The sequence below is a fragment of the Sparus aurata genome, chromosome 5, assembly GCF_900880675.1.
Source record: "Sparus aurata chromosome 5, fSpaAur1.1, whole genome shotgun sequence".
Classification (NCBI taxonomy): domain Eukaryota; kingdom Metazoa; phylum Chordata; class Actinopteri; order Spariformes; family Sparidae; genus Sparus; species Sparus aurata.
Genome location: NC_044191.1, coordinates 32,982,098 through 33,001,447, shown reverse-complemented (window position 1 = coordinate 33,001,447; position 19,350 = coordinate 32,982,098). Strand labels below are relative to the sequence as shown.

Sequence of the window (19,350 nt, the reverse complement as noted above, 5' to 3'; positions counted from 1 at the left end):
AACAAGAAGGGAAAAAAATCATCGCTCATTATCAGCCATCTATTTTATCTACTATGGAACATCTCTCGACTCCCAGTTGTCAGACTTCAATGGTGCTTAAATTAATCCTGTGGGTTCCTGTTTGCACAATAAAAAAAAAAAAAAAAAAAGAAGAAGATACGTAAGGGGGCCCGCTTCTGATATTTGCACGACTTTACAGTAGGAGTAATTGAATTAGCACACAAATCAACCACGGAGTTATTGCCGAGCGGCGTATTGAAGAACGTGATAGCTCCTGCCAGGGAACGACGGCTTGCTCGGGCATAGTCAATTATGAAGCATTAAAAAGAATCTGCCAATAATCACTTCCAAGAGAACTGAACAATCCATGCTGAGTGTTCTCATGTTTACCGATGATGGGGGCTTTCAGGTTAGCGCTGAGCGGGAGTTTGGAGGGGAGGGAGCGAGACTGGAAACATACTTGTGGTATCATTTCCATAAGCCTTCTGCTTTGCGGACCATAACGCAGCTCGCAAATGTGATTTATGACCTTGGTTTAATGGCCGGAGCAGAGTCTTGGTAGGTATCAGATGACTTTTTCAATATGGCGACGTCAGAGGAGGGGGGGGCACGGCGAATGCACCATCACAACAGGAAATGAGGGCTTGTCTCGGGCCAAGAAAATATGAGAAGCCAGATATCTGATCATCTAATGGCAGATAGATGCTACTTCACTTTGACAGAAAAGGCATCAGTCAATAAGCACCCGATGAAGCAGCGAGATGAAAAGTACGCCATGGATTCCTCGCGCTATCTATCAAATCATTCGTTCCAGGAGGCACCGTCGTCTGCCGCCGGTCAGTGTATACGCAATATCCAGCGGGAGTGTCTCCTGTTTCAGTGAATCATAATGGGAGCAGCAAAAAAAAAAACAAAAAAAAAAAGGTTATGAAATCATCAGTGCTGCTGCTTCTTATCCAGGGCGACCTATGTTTGATTCTGCTGAATCTGTAAATGTTTCATGTGTATCTGTGAAATGCAACCAACAAAAAAAAAAAGAAGAAGAAGGAGGGACATGCGACTCACCTGGGCCTGGAAACTCTTGAGAACAGGTGCCACCATCTCCCGGACTTCCTGTGCACAGACAAAAAAAGTAAACTCAGCCTCAGCATTTTCTGTTGGTTTTTTTTTTTCGCAGATGCTCCACCTGTTTAGGAATGAGACTGGCCCCACCGAGGCACAAACGGCTCCATAGGAGAGAGGACTGAAAATCTTTAATGTTAATGGATTCTTTCCATAGCTGCTCGTCCGCCTCGCGCGCATGTGTGTGTGTGTGTGTGTGTGTGTGTGTGTGTGTGTGTGTGAGAGAGAGTGAGGTATGTTGTTATGGGGTGTGGGTATTAGTGGTTAAACCTAAAGGGTTTGAGTGGGCATGTTTGAAAAGTGGGGCTTTCCAGTAGCTTGCGTTAGAGCTCAGAGATCCAGACTTGTGCGAGCTCCCACAGCCTCAGGTAAGGGGATTGTGCTGCCAGCGGTGACAGCCTGATCCTGTCTTAAACGCCTGTATTATACTGACAAGATTACAGCACTACACTACATACTCGGGCTGAGACAGGCAGGCAGCATAGCCACAGCAAATAGCCCGAGGGCTCATTTATAAAATATAAAAAATATTCTCTTTGACTTCAGCTTAGATGTCAATGGATGATCATTTTTCAAAGAGAGGATGATGAAAAAAAAAGGACAAAATCGTATCGGTATCATTCATAGATTGAGCTTTTCATGTATTCACTTCAATCCACCTTAATTGCCATTTTGCCTTTTTTTTAAAAAACAGTAAAGGTGGAATGAGGTCTTGGCACATCCTAAAGCTGAAGACAGCGCAAGAATAGCAGCGTGATGCACGGACTGGAAAGGGAAAAACGTGAGGAGAAAATTCCCAGTGCGGTTTTAAAAACAGGAGACGCAGTGATGTTGCTAATAAAAGAGCCGCTCGCTTCAAAATCAGGATAAACTTCAGCGCGGGGCACAAAGAGGATGAGATCGCTCTCAGAGGAACTTTCTGAACGTGGACCTGCTTGTTTGTCAGAGGGAAAGCTGCACATGGAGGGAATTCTGCACCAAAAGCAGCTGCGAACTTGGACGATATCCACTTAATTTGGCGAAAACCTAAGAACTGAACTTAAGAGTCGTTTTGGCAAAACGAGGACGGTGGATTTTCATCCCTAATCTCTTCCATTGGAATCAATTAAAAAAGGATCATTTCACAGCCAGTATAAGCGAAAGAAACAAATACAGCAACCACGAGCTCTTTAAATGTACCGATGAGCAATAAGGCACCAGTTTGTAGTAATTTAAATGTATTAATCAGCTTTTTGTAATGTGATTGGAAAATTAGACCTTTCTCGTCTCTCTTGGTCGCCTTGGACGATCTGTTTAAGATCTTTAATGCTGCTGGATTGTGGATTTCTTTGTAAAAGACTCGGGTCAGATTTTTTTCAGTGACAGTCCAAAAGCAACATTAGCTAACTTTAGTTTAAAAGCAACCAGTAAGTTTCACAGAGCCCCTTTAAAGAAGATGTTAACTTCTCCTTTAAAGGCACGGTAAGTATTTCTGTCCAATCAAAAACATTCAAACAAACGACATGAACATGCAATCAAAAACAACAACAACCACGGTATGTTCGGCCTCTTTTGCCGACTTCCTTCTTCACCATCTGGAGAATCATCGGGAAGTTACCGAAACAAAACCACAGATTTCTCTGGGTCTGAACATTGTCGAGAAGGAGCGTGAGTCTTTGGCAATCTCGTGATTTTAATTTCAGTCCCCGATTCGATTCAAAATTGATTATCGATTGACTGAACAGAAAAGAGGGGCAATTACTTTCAGTCTTTTGCTCCAGATGACTGTGTCTTAAACCTTTATTTGGGACACACCTGAAATTTAAGATAAACAATCTGCAGCCTCTTTATCTTTGGAGCATCAATCAATGAATTGACTAATTTGAATATAAGCGTGTGTTCTGCTGTGTTATTAATGTTATAAGTCGGAGGTTTCCATCGTTGTCGATCGAAGCAGTGAGTATTTGATGTAACAGACTCGACAGACGTGTTGAACACTTTGGTGTGTGTCTGTTAGCTTGTTAGCTTGTTTTGTTTGTCACTGATTTCTGCTAACTTGACGTCGTGACGTCTCGCGTCGCCGGTGTAACGTTCGTCTTGCAAAGGTCATTAAATAAAACAAAAGCTTGCACCCGCTGCCTTGTTGGAAGATAACTCTGCGCCACCAATCGTCCTGGTGCTGCGCTACCCTCGCTGTTTAAGAACATCCATTTTTGACATTTGTGAATCGATACTTAATCGTGTGAGAAAAGGAATTGCGATTTTTTTTATGTCAATCATTTTTTTCTACTGGAGACGTTTAGGTTCATTTAATTACACAACTCTGTGGATGTAAACGTGAACACTTCTGCATCTGTCTTTAATATAATCGCAGCACACAGTCGTGTTGCAGTGAAGTGGGGGGCTCATTCATTAACATGCATCGGATTGTGTTCAGTCAGAGTCCCGTTCCTCGCGGGTTTGGAGAGACACCTGCTCCTGTTACATCACAGGGGAACTTTTTTTTTTGTGTGTGTGTGTTGGAGAAAGTCGATATCAGCTGCCAATTCTGACACCGGGATAACTTTTTCATAAACTGCTGCTTTGGAGCTGAAAAGTAAGCTGCAAAGTTGCGCTTACCTTTTTGTAAATGAGCCCCCCTGGCCTCTCATCACACTCAGCCAGAGGCTAACGATACTGCAAGGCCTCAGCATTTAAATATTAACTGAGCCAGTGGAAGAGGAAGAGGAGGAGGAGGAGGGGAGGGAGGAGGGAGGAGGTGGGGGGGGGGGAGCGTCAACCCTGACTCCTCACAAGTGTTGTGCACCGTTAACATATACTAATGCAGGTACTACAAAAGAAATAAATAATTCCCGGTGCAAAAGGTACAATGTGCGGGGGAGACGCAGGCAGTCAGTGCCTGCTGAAGTGAGGATGAGGGAAACGACACATCGAGGGGAGAGAGGATAGCGGGGAAAGGAGGAGGACGGTCGACTCACCTCAGGGACATTTCTCTTGAACTCCCTGCTCAGCTCTACCAGGTGCTTGTGGGAATGTTCGCTCTCCTCTTGTCGACCAGCCAGCTCAGATGCTACAGAGTTTAGCTCCCTCTACAAAAAAGAAAAAAAAACACACACAAAAAGAGGGAGAAACGTTGAGAGGAGGAAGAGCGGCGTGGAGAGAGAGAAAAGAGAGGGAGAGAGAGAGAGAGAGAGAGAGACGGCACTTTAGGGAGCCTGCCAACGCCTCATCCAGTAAAGCTTAGAGTGTACATAAATAAAAATACACTGCTGAATATTAACAATGTAATCCTTCATGATCTCACAGCAGTAATACTTACAGCTAGCCCTGGCCCATAAATAATTAAGCCAAAATAAATCCAATGCCTACAGTAGCAGAAGGCCTTTTAGATAATCAGTATTTGAAATAATCAATACGCTTGCAACGGCTATAGAGCGCCAGTGAGGGAGAGGAGGGGGGTGGAGAGAGAGAGAGAGAGAGGAAAGGGGGGAGGAGGGGGTGAGTCACGTGTAGAGACCCAATAACCTGACAAACACCCTTGCAAACAAATAGAGCTTCTTCCTGAAATGAAAGGCTGTTTTTTTTTTTTTTTTTTAAAGCCCGGCCAAGACCCTGATTCAAACGTACAAACGCCTCGCTTGCTGTCGTAATTACCACGGGTCAGATCTATTTTCAGCCTCCTTTTTTCAATCTCTCCCTCTCTCCCCCATCGCCTGCGCCGATCTTTACATTGATCAGCACAGATTTCCAATACATGACAGCAGCAGCACCCCCTCTCCTCCTCCCTCCTCCCGTCCCCGTAACCAAATTACCCTTTTGCAACAACAACGGCTTCTAATCGCTATTCCATTAATGTCTCCGCACATCGCTTCTTTACATGTCTGTGTTACATATATATACACGCGAGGAAAAAAAGAAACGAGAGCTCCACCCCGGCAGCGCGTCTGATCCGCTATTCAAAGCCGTCTGTGCAGCAGGCCCCTTCATCAGAACCTTGCATTCATGCTGGACTCAGCTGCACCGCATGCCATCCGCAAATCCGATATTATCGATCAGTCATCCAATTCCCGGCTCTTTCAGCAAACAGAAAGGGAAAAAAAAAAAAAAAAAGGAAAAAGAAAAACAGATTCAAACTCTCCTGTACTGAGCAGCGCTGTAGCAGACAACTGTGCGTTCACCTCCTCTTCGTTCTGACCGCGATTCTCAGTAATTGATGAGGATCTTCTCTCGTAACTGCCGGGTTACGATATAAAAAAGTGGAGTAGGGGATTCAATTACCAGTGCGAATTTATATATGACGCCGGGAAATTAAATTGACTGTGTTTTAATTAATCTGCAGTCTTACTTAAAGGCAATTTAATAAATCATCGCACGAGGAGGAGGAGGAGGAAAAAACACGGAGAGAAAATGGAGGGGTGAAACTTCGACAGTGGCGGCCTCGTGGGATGGTGGCGGCCTGTCGGTCAGAGAAGCAGGACGTTAATTGAAGGGCTGCTGGTTCAAGTCCCTGGACTAACGAGTCAGGGAGTGGCGAAAAAAGAAAAAGTAACAACTGAATCTGCAAACCGAGGTGAGACGCGACACTTCTGACTGCCAGACTGCCGATCCCAATTACTAATAATCAAGGAGAGCGATCAAAAGCTGATCGTAAAGACCCTCACAACTTCCAACGATGAAATCAAAGCAGAATTGGAAGCAGAATTCTCCTCGTTTCTGTTCTTTCTTCTACACCTTCACTTCAAAAGGCGACCGATAGCTTCCCGATGGCCTGTAGCTGCACCTACAGACGATCAGCTGATGGAATCTGACGGCGTCGAGAGATGTCGGCTTTATTTTCTCTTCAGAAGAACTTTTTTTTTTCTTGGTTTGTTTGGGTTTTCTAAAACTTTACATATTGCATTTCTATCTTTTGTTGTGAATCGCTCAATCACCATAGAGCGGTGTTATTTATTTATTATTCTCTTTTATTTGTTCTTTATTGAACTCTGGAATCTGTATTTTCTTGGCGAATATTATTTGAACTTGCCGAACTCTAACCCGCAAAAATGGACATGGACTACAGCATTTTTTTCAGTCTACTGACCACTCAAAGTGCTTTACAACCCTCGTCACATTCACCTATTCACACACACATTCAAAAACTGATGGCAGGTGCCGACCGGCTCATCAGGAGCAGTTTGGGCATCAATATCCTGCTCAAGCAGTGGCGTGCACAGACTTTTTGAAGGGAAGGGGCGAAAAGAAGGGCACTTTAGCGCGCATTTTGGCTCCCAAGAGGGCACTTTAGCGCGTGTTTTGGCTCCCAAGAGGGCATTTTAGCACACATTTTGGCTCCCAAGAGGGCAGTATATCATGTTTTAACCAGCCAAGGGGGCAGTATAGTGTGTTTGCCAACCAAGAGGGCACTTTGGCACCCTTTTTTGGCTCCCAAGAGGGCACTTTAGCGCGTTTTGGCTCCCAAGAGGGCACTTTAGCGTGTTTTGGCTCCCAAGAGGGCACTTTAGCGCACGTTTTGGCTCCCAAGAGGGCACTTTAGCGCGTATTGGCTCCCAAGAGGGCACTTTAGCGTGTTTTGGCTCCCAAGAGGGCACTTTAGCACACGTTTTGGCTCCCACGAGGGCACTTTAGTGCGCGTTTTTCAACAATTGGGCCACGAGGCGGTTGCCCCCCCCTTGTGTCAAGGATACCGGGACGTGCAGCCGGGGGATCCAGGGATGCGAATCAGCGACCGTCTGAGCGCTGGACGACCCGTTCTACCTCCAAAAATCGACCAGGATAAAGATATTGTCGTAAAATATCCTTCATCTTTTTAAAGAACCATCACCTGAATGTGAGCAGCGCAGGATGTGAAGCTAAGCTAACGCTCTTTGCTCGTCCGTTTGAGAGGTCGAACACATCTTTGCTTTCGGTTTTGGCTTCCACCAGCGTTCAACGCCAAGAGGCTAATTTGCTTCACCGCTGGATGCAAATATTGTATTTTCCTCCTCGCTCGAAACAGAGTGGAAGTGAATGGGAGTCAATATTTGCCTCTGTAAGGAGGCCAGGCTGATAATCAGTCGATCCCTGACGACTACAACTTGTCAACATGCCTGACGTTTATTACCTGAGCACTAAAAGTCACCTGGTGGACATTTAACTGTAATGCTCTGCACTCTATCAGCCAAGTAATAACATTCCGGTGGCAACAATGGATCGGTCAAGTTCAGAGAAATTACACATTGCCAACAAGTCCTTGAAAGAGACACAATGAGTCATCTGTCAACGCCATCCAAAATGGCGTACAAGTGCTTTCTGCAGGACATTATTCATCAGTGCATCTCCAAACTAGTTGGTAAAGGTTAGGAGGAGTTTGCGGTCGTGGGTCGAACAACAAGTCAGAGTTTTGGAAGGAGACGGGATGCAAATAGTCCGACTTCTTTCACACCCACCATCCATCCAACCGAGTTCTGCAGCGCTCAAGAAAAATTAAGACACTTTCACCCTCGTTATCTGCACGGCCACAGGAGGTCACTTGTCATAGAAAAATGAACACGAGTGGATGTTAAAGGATCAGTCGATAAGTTGTTCTATATTTCTTTTTTTTATCGACAACATATTTGAATTTAAAAAAAAGACTAAACCAACCAGCGTGTTCCTCCGTCTCATGATACTCTCTGACTTCACCCAGTCTGTGGCACTCAGCCCTCAGGCCGACTCACGCCTGCTGAAGAATCTAATCTGTACATTAAAATAAAATTAAAAAAAGTTGTATTTATTTTGAAAAGCCTTCTAATACAACTGGACACTGTAGCTTTTAGAAAACGTGACTCAAAAATCTGTATTCGATGGGAAACGTCTCCAACCGTGAATTAACATTTGGTGCAACAGTGAATATTTATGTACAACAACAAGACATAACACATTTTTAAAGGTGTGTTTCCCCCCCAACTGCTCGTCTCTTCTAGGTAAAGTCCTACCTAGCAAATGTCGAGGATGCATCTGGTTAGTGGGGGGAAACGTGTCATTCCTGGTAAATGGTGATGCCGTCGCTGGGAAAAAAAAAAAAAAAAAAGGGCCAAAGCTGTGCGGGATAAGGCGACAGGACTTTATAAATTCCTGTTAGTCCTCACAGTCCATCTGGGATGAGCCTTCCTGGAGATTAGAGAGTGGGCTTTTCAGAAGCTGGCCAACCTCCACTAGATTCAAATGGCCCCAGACCGGCTAATCTTGCCAAGAGAAAATTCCTCTAGAAGTGACTTTGAGTGGATTTTATAAGTACTTAAGATATAACAGTGTGGTGATTCTAAGTCCGCCTGTGCTTCAGTGGCCTCGGCGTAGAGCCGGGTTCACTTTTTTTTTTGTATTTCATTGCGGCTCAGCTGATGAGAATGGTGAGTGCTCTTGCTGTATGCAAGCCAAACAGTGCTACCATAATGGCATGGTTATTTTGAAAGCACCCCCACAGTTTCTAGACCATTACGAGGGAGGGGAGCCTGGGCAACGGCCCATCAAATGAAACCTACTGTCTGTCTTTCTGGGAAGAAGTGAAGCAGAACAGACTGTTTGCTACTTTGGTTGTCTTGCTCAGACTGATGATGGGAGGAAGTCCACGATTCAGTGTTTCGCAGAGCTTTCTCGGGAGACAAAAGATACTCAAGAAGATTTTTTGCCTCTGCCTTCCCTAATCAGATGTGATCCATTTCAACCTACAACCAGGGCACCGTCGAGATCCCTGATACAATTCTCTTATCTCCCTCCATTATGTCGAGCTTCATCCTTCAAGAGATCATTTACATGAGCATGCAGATGTTTCTGATGACTTGAACACTCACCTCGCTGTGCAAAGACGACTTTGCCTATAATCATTTGACAGGTTTTTTTTTTTTAAAAAGACGATTGGGACCGAATTTTCAGTGTGTGGCAGTCAGGTCAATACAGAGCTCCTGTCATTAAGCTTCTGCCAGTCAAACATCCAGCCATAATTGATGAGTTTCCCCCGGGGAGGGCGGAGCTGTCATTGGAGGCTGGAGGGGCAGGAAAGAGGGATTCTGAACGTGGAACCAGTCCTGGCGTGCTCGAGTCAATCTGCCGAGGGGAAAGCAATCTTGGTGACTTTTGATCCAAGAACAAAAGACCAAGACACAAGAAGTTTATTGGCTTTAACAGGATGGACCTGCAGCCTATTGGCAGTCAGTAAATGCACTTGAAGCTCAATGAACTGCTGAACAGCGAGAAAAGGAAAAAAAAGAAAATAAGCCGTGGAACTGAAATGTCCTTTGGCTTACAATAAGACTCTGCCTTTTCTGACAAAGATGGAGTCTGTCAGCGTCTGTAGCGGAGAGGCCTCACATGATATACACACTGTGTTAAGAGGTCTCGGGTTTATGCAAGTGTGTTGCAGCAAAGCCTGCAGGGAGTGGTCCCCTCAGACCGCACCGGGTGAGGGATAAACCAGGCAAGAAAAATGGACGCCAGTGGTGGCAACAAATCTGTAAAAAAAAAAAAAAAAAAGACAAAGCACCGAGGATTATGACATAAGCCGGTTGTCAAGTATGTTGTGTTTCATTTAAATCACGGACGGAAAGTTACGTCTATAAGGAGGCAAAACAAGAGGGTGAAAAAGTCTAATAGTCAAATCCAGCAGAGACAAAAGCTCCTTTTCTTTGAGAACTGAGCGAGTGTTTTAGGTAAAAATTCAAGGCTCGCTAATGTATTGTGCTGGATTTGACAGTGATTCATTAAACCTAGCTTGTCTTGATTACATCTGTAGTGGTAAGCTATTTTCTGGCCTTTCACAAAGACAACCCACGGTGGAAAATGTTGACAACTGGAGCGGGGGGGGGGGAGAAAAAAACTACCTAGGTACCGCAATGAGGTAGACTGAGTCAAAATCACTATTGTGTGCACTCGGCTTGGACAGCACAAATTAAAGAGGAGAAAATAGGGAGGAGGAGGAGAGAAATGGGAAAATGCAGATGGGGTATTATTTTTCTTTTTGTATCCCATCTAATTGCAATCATAGGCAGATGTCTGAAAGTGTGACAGCATCAGCAGAATTGCTGCTGAGAGCACAGAATCTTTGTCTAAAAATAATCAGACATTCTGTGTGCTGCTGTTTGTTATAATGGTAATCGATGCTGGAGGCTTTGAATTCCATCAATTTATAGATCCACTCTGTTCTGCCTGGTGACTGTACTGCCTCACAACCCCCACCGCATACGCACACCGATGCAAAAAAAAAAAAACACACACACACACACGCGCGCGATTGCACGCAAGGTCTCGCACAAAAGAGCGGGGCGGGCACACACATGTGCGCCGACGGACGAGAACGGAGGAGGGTGGGGGGGGGGGGGGGGGTTCTGCAGAGAGCAGCGTGTGATTAAGATAAGTGTAGTTTCCTTTCGTAGGTTCCTTGTCGCCTCCCATTCTCTGGCGAGGCACAAGATTGTCCATAGCTGCCTCAGATTAGCCTCCGCATCTCAGACGCCACATTTCAGAGAAGGGGGGGGACTGATCAATAAATCAAATCACCACAATCAATGGCCTCAATCACTGCAGTCTAGTCTGGCCTCAACATTATTACTGGCAGTCCCCCCAGCCATTGAGGGAAGGGAGGGAGGGAGGGAGGGAGGGTGGGTGGGGGAGGTTCGTGCGGGGAAGAGCGCACATTGGCGCCTGTCCATATGAAAGATCCAACATGAGCTCTTATCTGGCCTCCTCGGGCCGAATATCAGTTAAGGGCAGGAGAGGCAGACAGTGTGTGTGTGTGTGTGTGTGTGTGTGTGTGTGTGTGTGTGTGTGTGTCTGAGGGAGCTGGCCCGGGTGGAGCCTCTGACCTCCCTGACCCGGTGCTATGAACGTGAGCCGAGCACGCGGCCTCTGACAGCGCAGCGCTGTGGGGCTGCTATCACCTGGCATCCTCCTCCATCTGTTTACCACCGACTGCTGCTCCTCCACTCCTCCACTCTCCGCCAGCCACGACAGAACCCGCTCCAGATTCCACAACACCGCCGTCACGCTGCTGTTAAGACCACATCGCAACCCGGGTCGAATACTATTTGCATATAATTCAAGACAGTGCGTTTCAACCCGAGTGGGTGGAGTCACCGTCCGGTTCAGAAAAGGTCAGCTGCCAGGTGCGTCAATCACAAGAGAACTACAACAGTGACACCCAAGCATTGTTATGAATGTAAATTCATATGGTAGATACATGGCACCATTTCAAAACAATGAGAATAGCTTGCCAAAATTGTTTTCTGGCTTGGAAAATGCTTTTTTGGCCACCGGGGAATTTTTTCGCTGCAGTACCGCGAGTGACCACCAGGCCAGACCAGAAGCAAGGCACAGCGGACGGACATTGCACGCCTCTTTGTGCATCCTGGTACTCGTTACCTATCTGATAAATCTAAAACTATGACCAGGAGGTGATGTTAGCTTAGCATAAAGACACATCTGTCAACCAGAACCTCCAAAACCTGCAAAAAACAGTCCAGCACATAACCAGCTGTTTCCCTGCTTCCAATATACTAAGCTTGTGATTTATGCTAAGCTAACTGTCTCCAGGCAGTAGATTCATATTTGGCAGCAACATGTATCTATTTTCTCAATTAGCTCTCTGTAATAAAGCTTGTGGGATTTGCAGAACGTGTTGAATTTCCATTTTCACGAGTGTCTAGATGAAGTTGTCTAACGCACAACCCCGCATTGATTTCCTGATCCATCTTAAATTGCCACGAGGAGCGCCTACAATCTTCCCAGTCGTTCCATAATCTAACACAACGTCGCACAGTAAAAAAGTAAATGTGAACGCGTGGAAATACTGTGGATTCCAAAATGAGATGACGCGGCCGACATTTGTTTATCCTCTGTGACTAAACATGTAGCTGGTTCCAGTTTGTTCGAGTGGCATTTTAAATCTTAAACCTATTTTGATCTTTAACGTAACAATATTATGAACTGTGTTTCTTTTTGACCGGGATCATCTCATGCTTCTGCAGAACCACAGCGCTTCATTGACAACAACATGTGGTGACACATTTGACCTTTGTCTGAAAATATTCCCGCTCCTGCAGTTTGGATAATGCACATGGCGATATTTTGATTTCTGCTACATTTCTTTACATTTTTCTGCAAGTTGCTTTTCTTCTTCTGCTCTCATATCCTGGTTTTTGTCTCATGAACTCCTCCGACACATCTTGCGACCAACTGTGGGGTCCCGATCCCCGAGTTTTGTGAATCTCCACCCTCCAAAAATACTTTGCACACTATTCTGCTGTCCACTCTTCAGCAGAACTACTGCAGAAAATACGTACGTATAGATTCCTGACGACTTACCGAAGGCGGAAAAAAAAACACTTTTAATTTTTTGACACCTCTTCTAAACTCTGGACTGGTAAGTCTGATAAATCATCCAAAATAATTAATCCCCAGTCAGTCAGGCTGTCTTCAAACGGCATGCTAAATCTTACAAAAGGAAGGAGAAGCGTGCGAGCGTTACAACCATCAGCAAAAGGTGTGACTGGTGTTGTCAGCCATTATTCGTCATACCCGGCTTCATTTGGAGAGTTTTTGGCGCCTGATGCACCAGAGCACAGCCTACTTGTCAACACTTCTCTCTCTTTAATTCCAGCACGCACACTTGGACACACACACACACACATATTCCTTATTTCTCGCTGATGTACCGCTAACACGCATCTCAGCGTGATCGCCGAGGACTCTAATTCCATTTTATTGTCAAGTCTTATTCAAAATAGTATCGAGAGGTATCGTGAAAACATCTTATCACGACCCCTTTCAAACCGTCCCTGTATCCCCCTCGCGATCCGATGAATAACTTTAAATGTCCCCCAATTAGAAACTTCAAATTACAATCTATGACTGAATGCTCCAAAACGAAGGCCAATTACAACACCTTATTTATCATCATTAAGGCCGACCATTGTTCTGCTCCTTTCAAACTCTGTGGTTACAATCAGGGTGTCTATTGTCATTGTGTGGTACATGCCGGGTGACTAATTACACAGTCGTGTGATTCATTAGCAGACTAGCGAGTTGAAACCTGAGAGAAAGACATGATAACCTCGGTCGGCCAAATGATCGGCTCAGATGGAGACGTGAGCCGCGTGGAAGAGTGACGGCGAGGTTTCACAATAGCCCAGAAGATGAAAAAAAGAGAGCCAGTGAAAGTTTATTGTTTGAGGGGGGGGACGCATGAAAAAATAAAGACAGCAGAGACGCCGTCGAACTTAAACAATAATATCGGGGACGAGGTTTGTTTTTCCTGTTTCTTTCAAAGTGTGGAACTGGAAGAGCGCCGCGGGGGGGAACTCGCTCCTGTGAAGCTTCACCATCGAGGTCAGTTAGTGGGAGAGGCTCCGAGGATGCAGCCACATCACCGCGATGGCCCACTTTCACCTGAAACGACGAGCGGCAGCCGATGCAACACAGCTAACCTTGCGATTGTTTATTCTCTCTTAAGAAATGTCAATCTGTTCGCTCTCAGGTGTGCTGCTCTTCCTCTTGTTTTTGTTGTTTTCTCCCCCCTACTCCCTCCGTTTTCCCTTGTCGATTGCAGCGAGATCAAAGCGACGCCGCTGGAAGAATCTGAATATTTCAGGTGTGGAGAGAGGGGCTGCGTTTCACACCACCTGTGTAGCGCTGAGAGACGGGTCCCTCCTCTCGCTCAGACTCGGTTAGCGGGGCCCCTGGGGCCCGGCGACATAAACCAGGGCCACCTGTCTGAGAGAGGGAACGCTCCTTTACCCTCCTTCTCTCCATCACACTTTCATTTTACAGCATTTGAACCAAAAATAAATGAATCTAAATAGAGCGCTGAGAGTGGGAATAAAACCAGCGCTGACAACAAGCAGCTGAGAGCTTTGAGCGCCGTCACAAAGGCTCCGAGATCTGGCAGCCGAGTTCCGCCGCCGCAGAATGGGAGCAGCTACTTGAAAGGGCAGTTTATACATGAATCATTTTATAATTTGCCCGGTTCTGCCGCAGAAGGTAGCTCTCGTATATTAAATGATGAGCGCGGCCAGGAGCATCACCAGGATTACTTTCTGCCGTTAGCGTTAGCACACAGTGTGCAGCGGGGCCGCCGAGATGATTCTCATCACATCATCAGGGCCGCCGTTTCTGACCCAAAGCAAATAAAAAAGTATCCCCGATGTCCGCACCGGCCCGAACAGTCTGATGTAGCTGCTTCTCCTTGGAGGGCCGTGTGCCTTGACATGTGTGCATGTGTAAGCACTTGTGCAAAGCGTGTGTGTGCGTGCATGCATGCATGTGTGTGTGTGTGTGTGGACGTGTGTTCAGGGGGGGCGTGGAGCAGGTTCCACGCTGCCGCTTCCCGGCCATGTCTCTCAAAAGGGCCGTAAAGTCTTTACAGCAAATTCCTTACATTCATCTGTGTCAGAGCGCTCGGCACACATTAGGCGTTTACACGGGAGGAAACACAATCTATTTGATGCTACACTGCCCACACGTCCAGAGCCCTCCTCCCCACACTGGAGATTCACAGTGTTTAACTTCCATTTCATATTCCGAACAGGCAGGCAGACAGGCGGGCAAGTGCAGGGGAATGGACTCCATCTTGCTGTAAATCAGCGTTTAAACACCCGGCTAAATGTAATCTGGAAGGAGTCAACAAGAGGCCCCCCTCGCATTACGCCGCTCAAGATATTTGTTTTTATTTATTCTGGAATGTGCAATTGATTTTTGTTGTTCCCTCTAATGATGTATGCAAACTGTGAACCGAAAAAAGTCACACTTCATTTTTTTTTTTTCCTCCTCCTCCTCCCCTTCCCGGCTGCTGCTGCTGCTGCTGCTGCTGCTGCTGCTGCTCCCCATCTTTTAATATCAGTGCTGCTTATGAGAACAAGTGGAGGTTAATCTAGGGAGCGGGTCATAGCCAGCCGGCTCTTTGTAAATGTCAGCTGGGAGATCCAGGCCGTTCTTATTACCACACTAAACCAACAAGGCTGACGGCTGCAAGACGGATGTGTGACTTGGAGGTGTCTTCCCCCCCCTCCCCACTTCTCACCGCCATCACGGACCGAGCCGCGGCACAGAAAACCTTATTAATCAATCGATTTATCGCCATAAATCAGGCCAGGCTTTGATTGTATCAGCAAGTCATGCAATCAATCAATTAGTCAGGACCTAGCAGCCCAATTTGCCTAAAGAAAGATGAATGCTCCCCCACATCATCCATTCGGTTGTCCGTTTACCCATCAAACACGGCTGCTGTTGACTCCCAAGCCCAACATGCATCCTTTTATCGATTTCCGCAGATTAAACTCGCAAAGGAATCAAAGGACACTTAACTGACTGGGAATTATTCTGCCTTTTCCCTCATCCGTGGAGAGGTACGCTCCGTGCTTCTCCTCTGATAGCGTTGCCTCATATCATCGAGACAACTAGAAAAGTAAAATACTAAAATCAAGGATATGAGCGATCGAGCCGAGTGGATCCACGGCCGCAGAGGATAACGTTTTTTTCAAAAAGAGTAACTGGACTGAGAAAAATGGGGCACAATGGGACAAATCATGGATTATTCTCAGTCAACCCTGCACAGGTTTATAAGGCAAGACAAGCGGAGGAGGAAAGGGGGGGGCGCGAGCAAGGAAACAGCTGGATGAACAAACTGCAGAAAACATATGTATAATGACATATTTGTTTCATATTTTATCCCAACTGTGAATTCCAATCCACATTGTGACACCAGCTGCCTCGGTCCAATGCCTCCCATCTGCAACTCGGTGTCAGGACGTCTCAGAGGACGGTGCTGGGAAACTTTGGGGACGACGGAAAACCGACAGGAGCAAGTAGAGCACGACAGAGTGGGCTGCCGGAGCCTCGGCGTGCTTCTCCCCCAGCGGCAGGTTGGAATGTGGCGGACCGCGGAGCTGCTGTGGAGAGGAAAGAACACCGGGGACTCCCCGGGGAGAACGTCTGCGGTGGGATTAGAGCCCCAACAGGCCCGGTTCTGCTTCACACCCTCAGACCCTGCTGTGTTACAGCCCGGGGGGGGGGGACACCCAGATATCTGCAGGGGCTTTACAGTTCTGCCCAATCTCCCCAAGCCTCACCATGTAATTAGAGATAAAGACAGAGGGCTCAGCTACTCAACCTCAATTCTCCCAGCTTCACACAAGGCTGCCCACCCATAGCCCCCAGAGGAGCCCCCTCAACACCGCCACTACACCAGCACCTGCGCGTACGTTTTGCCAGCCATCCTCTCCAGCAATCCACGTGAAAGTGCTACGAGGCGGCGGCGGCGGCGGCACGCGATCGTGATTGATTGGCGTTCGAATACGGAGCGTCCCGAGGTTTGCTACGCCTGCGATTTAGCAAACCGCGGCGTGCCTTTTTTTTTTTCTGACGCCACATCCCGTGTATTATGTGTGTCGAAGAAGCTTCATATTGTGGGGGGAAAAAAAGTCTCAGGTAAACAATAACCGCGGTAAATAAGTAATTTTTCTTCATATCTCCCTCCACTAAAAACTTCATCCAGGCGACGGGGGGGGGGGGGGGGTTGGGGGGGAGAAAAATTTAGAGGATAAGGCAGAGGAGGAACTCTCGACTATATTCAAGAAAAACACAAAATTATACTATGGAGGGATCCATTATTCATCTCAGATACATTTTTCATTTAAGAGTGGGCTGGATATGAGCAATGATGAATGCATCGCCCAGGATGCAATTTGTATGTAAAATAACAGAAGATTACAGAATATGTTTTAAGTGCAAATGCAGTTTGTTGCCATCTAAGTAGAAAATGCGTTCCTACAAAAAGGAATGAGACCTGAGCCCCCATGATGCCGCCTCATAAAATCACTTAGCCTATAGCTAGGCCCCTCGCCAGTCCTTATAAAAGGGTCACAATGAGAGGCTCAAGTGATGAATGGGCCGACTGGAGTAGATTTTCATTCATATAATATACACTACCTCTTGGCGGGCCGTTTCGAAAGAAGGCCGGGTAAGTGAAGCGAATAACTACGGCTAATTCAACTTACATTTCGCACGTTTCCTTGAAATCCGGTTCTCGTGCGTTCGCAGACAGCGCGCCGTTAAGATACACGCCTACGCTCAAGTGCACACAAACATACTACAGTGTTTTCTCGCTGCCTGCCAGGCATCCTGCATGTTCCTCTCAGGACTCGCTCTCTCCTCATCAGCTTCACTCGGTGCACACCGTTTCAATTCAGCGCCTCTCAAAGACACACAAAGAGCCTTCCCCTCCATTCACGGTACAAAGATTGAATACAGCCTCCTAACACAAGACATGCCCACCACAGAGCATGTAATACAACTCATTACTGGGCACGCAGGGTGCAGAGGGCTGTGATGGGAGAGACAAGCACAGCAGGGGGGAAAGAACAGGGGGCCATTTACACCAACATCTCCATCTTTCCTCACAACTAACAGAGCTCGAAAACCAGCCTTAATAACTAAAGCAATCCGATTGATTTTCGGAGGTTCTCTGAAATAAGTCTTATCACGGCGGTGGAATTGAGGGGAAAAAACCACAAACACTTTTTTTTTTTTTTTTTAACACAAAGTGCCACAGAGTGTGCAAGGCCGGCAGACATCACTCCCTACATGATGGATATCATTCTGGGGTTAATTCAGGTCGGAACTGCAACTTCCCCTCCTGCCTCTCCTAAACTGTCGTTGACCCACAAGCCAACTGCGTCCAATCACACAGAGGCAGGAGGACAGTGTATCTGGGTCAGCCACATTGATCTCAGCCCTTCACTGCACGGCTCTGGGGTCAGGTTTTGTGTGCTGACGAGAGGGTTTGGTGGTGGTGGTGGTGGTGGTGGTGCACGTGGAGGCAGAAGGAGAGGAGAAGCTTTATTGCGAGGCGGGGAGGAGAAGACGGACGGTGAAATCGGCTAATCCACCGCCGCACACAGCCTCGTGAACCTCCCCTCACCTCGGGGCAATCGCATGACCCGAGGCGAAGCATTACGCACATTAAAAAGACATGAACTTCAGAGCGTCGGAGTTTCAAGCACGCAATCAATGGGGCCACAGGTGCAAACATTTTCTGCACTGCCAGTGGAATGCCCTCTTCTTTTTTTTTTTTTCCCTGTTTTTTCACCCCTCCCAGGATTACAGTCGAACTGGTTTTTCCCCTTTTTTTTCTCCTCTTTTTTTTCCTGTTTTTTTTTCGCGCTGCGTTCATGTTAATGTCAGCAATAATAAAGACCTGCAGCACGAGAAACAATAAAAAAAACGAGCACGAGCTGGAGACGGCGTTTGGAGGTGGGCTGGAAACAGCGCGGGGAGTCAGGAGAGAGGGCAGGATGTGAGGAGTCTGTCAACTTCTCCCTGTCTGCTCCTGTGTTCGCTCGCCTCAGACTGAGGGGAGCAAATGGGCCTAATTCACACTGGCTGTGTGTGAGTGTCTCTGCTGTCTAGCAGCGTGAGCGGGAATTAGATCTATGGTTTGTAGCCTTCATCCCTTCCCAGACAGACTTGTTCCGGCTCAGAGGCGCTGCCTAATCCGCACCTCTCTCCCGCTTGCACTCCCGGAAAATGACTTCACACAGCTGCCTCAAACGCCCAACGCAGCAATTCTCGTCTGACTGAACCCCCCCCCCCCCCCCCCCTCCATCCCTACTCTGGAAAAAAAATGCCTCAGCAGACCTCCCATAGCTCATTTAACATACCAATTTCTCCCCAAAGCCCACCCTACCCCCACTTAAAGGATGAGAACAACAAGGAAAACAACTACAGGCCCGCTTGATAATTTAAGGGCCCCTTTTCTCCAGAGAGTTGTCAGAAATCAGGACTACAGAGGGAGAAATTCAAAGACAGAGGAGGTAACCTCGGTTTTACAGATGTTGGTTTTAGATCGTTGTGTTCCCGAAACAGGCAGGACATTCGTGGAGCTTTCCAGTCAGTCCTGTGGTCTGATTGCATGTAAGCCTATGAGGAAATGGCCCGACTTCTCGCTCCATTTACTACATCAGCGACCAGCTCCCTCATGAGTTTATGGCGTCAGTCGCTTCTTAAACACGGCGTGATGCTCGTCTTGTATCTTATGGTCCCATTTAGAGTAAAAACAGACCATCAAGCAGGGAGTGCTCGCATCCAAGTACGGCCGCTTCTGGTTTCAAAAAAGCCAAGATGGCGACGGCCGTAATGCCGAGCAAGCTCCCAGGAAGAGCGCCAGGCTTTGAAACAAGTTTCCGTAGCGGCCAAACCGTGTAACAACATCGTCACGTGATGCAACGTCTGTAAAATGAAGTC

General features: G+C 46.9%; 1 protein-coding gene across 3 annotated transcripts in view; it reads right to left on the bottom strand.

Annotated features, from left to right (window-relative positions):
• The window catches only part of cux2b (cut-like homeobox 2b), a 95,739-nt gene that overhangs the window by 52,230 nt on the left and 24,159 nt on the right, over positions 1–19,350 (bottom strand). For all 3 annotated transcript variants that reach the window (XM_030417314.1, XM_030417315.1, XM_030417316.1), the window contains exons 2-3: positions 4,080–4,190; positions 1,066–1,113 (exon numbers count right to left, since the gene is read on the bottom strand). In XM_030417314.1, coding sequence (XP_030273174.1) covers positions 1,066–1,113; positions 4,080–4,190 — 159 coding nt within the window. The remainder of the gene's footprint in view (positions 1–1,065; positions 1,114–4,079; positions 4,191–19,350) is intronic.